This window comes from Diadema setosum, chromosome 4 (assembly GCF_964275005.1).
Source record: "Diadema setosum chromosome 4, eeDiaSeto1, whole genome shotgun sequence".
Taxonomy (NCBI): domain Eukaryota; kingdom Metazoa; phylum Echinodermata; class Echinoidea; order Diadematoida; family Diadematidae; genus Diadema; species Diadema setosum.
Genome location: NC_092688.1, coordinates 18,923,071 through 18,926,522, shown reverse-complemented (window position 1 = coordinate 18,926,522; position 3,452 = coordinate 18,923,071). Strand labels below are relative to the sequence as shown.

At 40.8% G+C, this 3,452-nt stretch overlaps 1 protein-coding gene across 1 annotated transcript; it reads right to left on the bottom strand.

Annotated features, from left to right (window-relative positions):
* Positions 1–615: 615 nt before the first annotated feature.
* Positions 616–1,374, bottom strand: LOC140227360 (uncharacterized). The gene has a single exon (XM_072307772.1). The coding sequence runs from the start codon at positions 1,372–1,374 to the stop codon at positions 616–618; it is 759 nt and encodes a 252-aa protein (XP_072163873.1).
* Between the last annotated feature and the right edge of the window lie 2,078 nt (positions 1,375–3,452).

Genomic DNA, 3,452 nt, shown 5'->3' with positions numbered 1-3,452 from the left:
TTCTACACTGGTGAACTTGTTAAGCAAGCGGTACTGGAATTACACTGCTACATTTCTGAAATATGTGAGGCTCCTATGATATCAACACTGTTCATTGTAATTTCTTAAAGATTTTAAGATTATTGGTTTCTCTGCTGCTCAAAGGCCACAATAAATTACACAAGTCTATACATGGAGCTGTTGATTCATGTACTACATGATGTGAAATTATGGAAATCGTCTAGAATGCCCCTTCAAATTCAAACATTTTTAACATGTTGATGACTATACGCTCATTCCGCGGTGTATGTAATCTGATACTGGGCTAGATTTATATGTACAATGAATAACAACTAGACCAGCAATAAACATATACAGGTAAACAGACATTCTCTAATAACTCGCTTCAACCGTAGATACAAAAAAAGCCAAAATTATAATCTTTTGAAATTCAAACAGTGTTTTGCATGAAAATTACAATCTTTGCAGTATTACGTTCATAATGATATCATAACTGAGTGTACGATGAAGGCATCTATATCATTTTTTTTTTCCCTCTCGTTAGACTACCGGGAGTAAAACGTAAGAATGGAAAATAATTGTATGCAATGACTGATGATACTACGAGTTTTTTACTCAGATATCTAAATACGTCGTGGAGATGTTGTCATCTAAGATTTTACGCTTTGGATAGAAATAAGTGAAGGCATTTCTTGTTTGCGAGTATGTAGAGACACCATTGTTCACAACACGAAATCCTAAATTGGTTCCACCGCCCGACACTCTTGAATGGAGAACCTCTAGGTAAGTGTTTTTGTTGATGTCATTTTGTCTCTTACTGACGCCTTTGCAACTGAATTTGTCTGTTGGGCCAAAACAGTAGTACGTCTTGCTACAAAGAGCAACTATTCCGTCACCCTCCCATTCCACTTTGAACAAACCTGGAGTTCGTTTATCATACATAGCATTTTCCACACAGTCATTTCGAGGAAACCAGTTGCCTTTGTCTTCTTCGTATTGCTCTTTCATGTTCGGTTTTATCACATCCTCAAAATCTTTCGAAGAGATGGCGATATACGCAGAATCCGTATCCATTTCACACATCTGAAAATCTGAAGGATCAACATACTTCACGAGGAAATCATAATAAAATTGCAACATTCGAAGTTTTGCCATTTGGTACACGGCGTGTCCAATTTGAACCGGAAGATCCATTTTGAATTTTTGTTTGGCCATATCCACTTCATAGCAGTCTTTTCCGATAGGATTGAGATCCCGAAACAGAGTGCTATTGACTTGTTTTTGTGCCTTATTTTCATCGCACACATTCACATTGCGATGTTTTTCCTTGTTTGTAATTGTCTTCCCGTAGGAGGAGTTTCCGATCAGCTTCATTGTATCAGCAATGATGCTCTTGCACGGATCGCTATCCCCCGCACGACGTGCGTCTGACACAGCTTCCCCAAATGTTTTAAAGCAAGCATTTGGTTTGTATTCTACAAATTGTGAGATGTTGGTAACATTGAGACCGTGTTCAAGGTACCAACGCAGAAGAGGAGTGTACAACAAAATGTTCTTCCCGAACATACTTCCAATGAGGCTACGTCGAGGTGTCTGCATAATGCCATGTTTTTCTGCGTAGTTCCGCATTACATCTCCGATATCCTCCCGCGATATGTTTGTATTCTTAAAGATAGGGCACATCTCTGAGAAATAGTCTTTAAACTTATCTGGCACGTGTATGTCGCATACAACAAACCCAAAGAGGTGTCCTTTCTGTATAGCGGAGAGAAGTTGTGCTTGTGACGCTCCATGGCGAAGCTTGGGTTGGGGAAAATGTTCTGAGAGAAACGCACTGAGCGTAGAGTCGTGCTTGCGCATATCTCGATATTCACATTCCCAAATGGAAATGTACTGATATCCCATTTGTTGAATGTATTTCTTTTTCTCCTCAGTCTTTTGACGTAATTCTTCCATAGGTTTCCCCAGTCTTTTGTTTAGTGTTTCCCCTTTGGTCAGATGACAAGAATGCCCGTGGAAATAGCACCCATTGAATTCAAAGACCTGATTAGTCTCCGCGCAGAAACCATCCACGGGGAATTGGAGGGGGCCAATTCTTTTTTCGGAGTGATTGCCATTGTGTCGGATTTTAATGTCTCTTCTAAAACTTTCATACTGGAGCCATTCTTGCGCAATAGGATGTCTGCTCTCCGGTTTGAAATTATTTTCCGCTCTTCGCCTCACATAGTGTCCAGTAGGCATGTCCTGCATGATTGCCCATAGATAAAGAGCGTTCGCGTCAAAGCCAACCACTTTCTGACACGTTTTACCTCCTCGAATCTTCGTCACGTTCTTTTCATGATAGCGATGAAAAATAATCGATGGACCCCCGACTAAATTTTCGCGAAAAGTGTAGAATAAGTCTTTATCCTTCTCCGAGAACAAACCGAAATGTGCGTCGGGACTACATTTCATCAGATATTTCATGGTAAGTCCCGGAACAGAAATCCCGTCCTTAAATAAATCAATTCCTCTATGCTCGTAGAAAGCACGCATCTTTTCTACAGCCTCAATGAATGGGGTTACATCGCGATTATTATACCAGACGAGGTAGTCACGGAAAGTGGACATCTGGTTGTCTTTCCACTCACGCTGACATTGCTTGTATTGTTCAGGGGTCAATGCAGTGCGATGAAGGGTGTCATCAAATGCTTCTATGGGTGGAAGTTGTGGTTCATTCAACTTAGCGAGAGAGTCTACCCATTCGTACGGAAAATACCCCTTTGTTTCCTTGCATCCATAGGCCTTCATGAATGAAGCTAAAGAGAATCCTGGGGCAAGAAAGTTCAAAATATCGACGAATTGAAGGTGCTGAGTTTTGATAGCCATGTGGTTGTGGTTTTTCTTTACTAGGTAGTTGATAGGATCCTTTTCGAGAAGGGTTGGGTATAGAAACTCCTTAATGACATTAATGTCGTATTTACCCGAGTTAAATCCGACAACTGGCAACTCTTGTAAATAGTTTAAGACTTTTTGTCGCAGTCTCGTTAAGTATTTGGGCTCTGGAGATATTTCCCCATCTGTCAAGAATCTACGTCGTATCTCCTCAGCTTTGACGTCAGTCTTGTCCAGGACGTCTTGAAAAAGTGGTTCCAGAAGTTGAAAAGATCGTAGGCTGACTTCTAGTAAGTACGCCACCATAGTGTCGATTAATGTCTGGGGATTTCCATCCGACACCATGCAATAAGCCTCGTTGTAACCCGGTACATTTGAGTTCACGCTAACACTCAAAGGTATGTGTCGAGATGTATACTGTAGGCTACCATCAGATTTGCATTCACTTTCATTAGATTTTTCAAGATAGCTCTCTATGTCAAATGTAGCAAAATATGGGAAAAATCTCCTGCTTTCCTCAACGAAAATTCCCTCAGCCTCCAGTTCCTCCCATATTGTGGCTGAGTTGTGAAATGTTG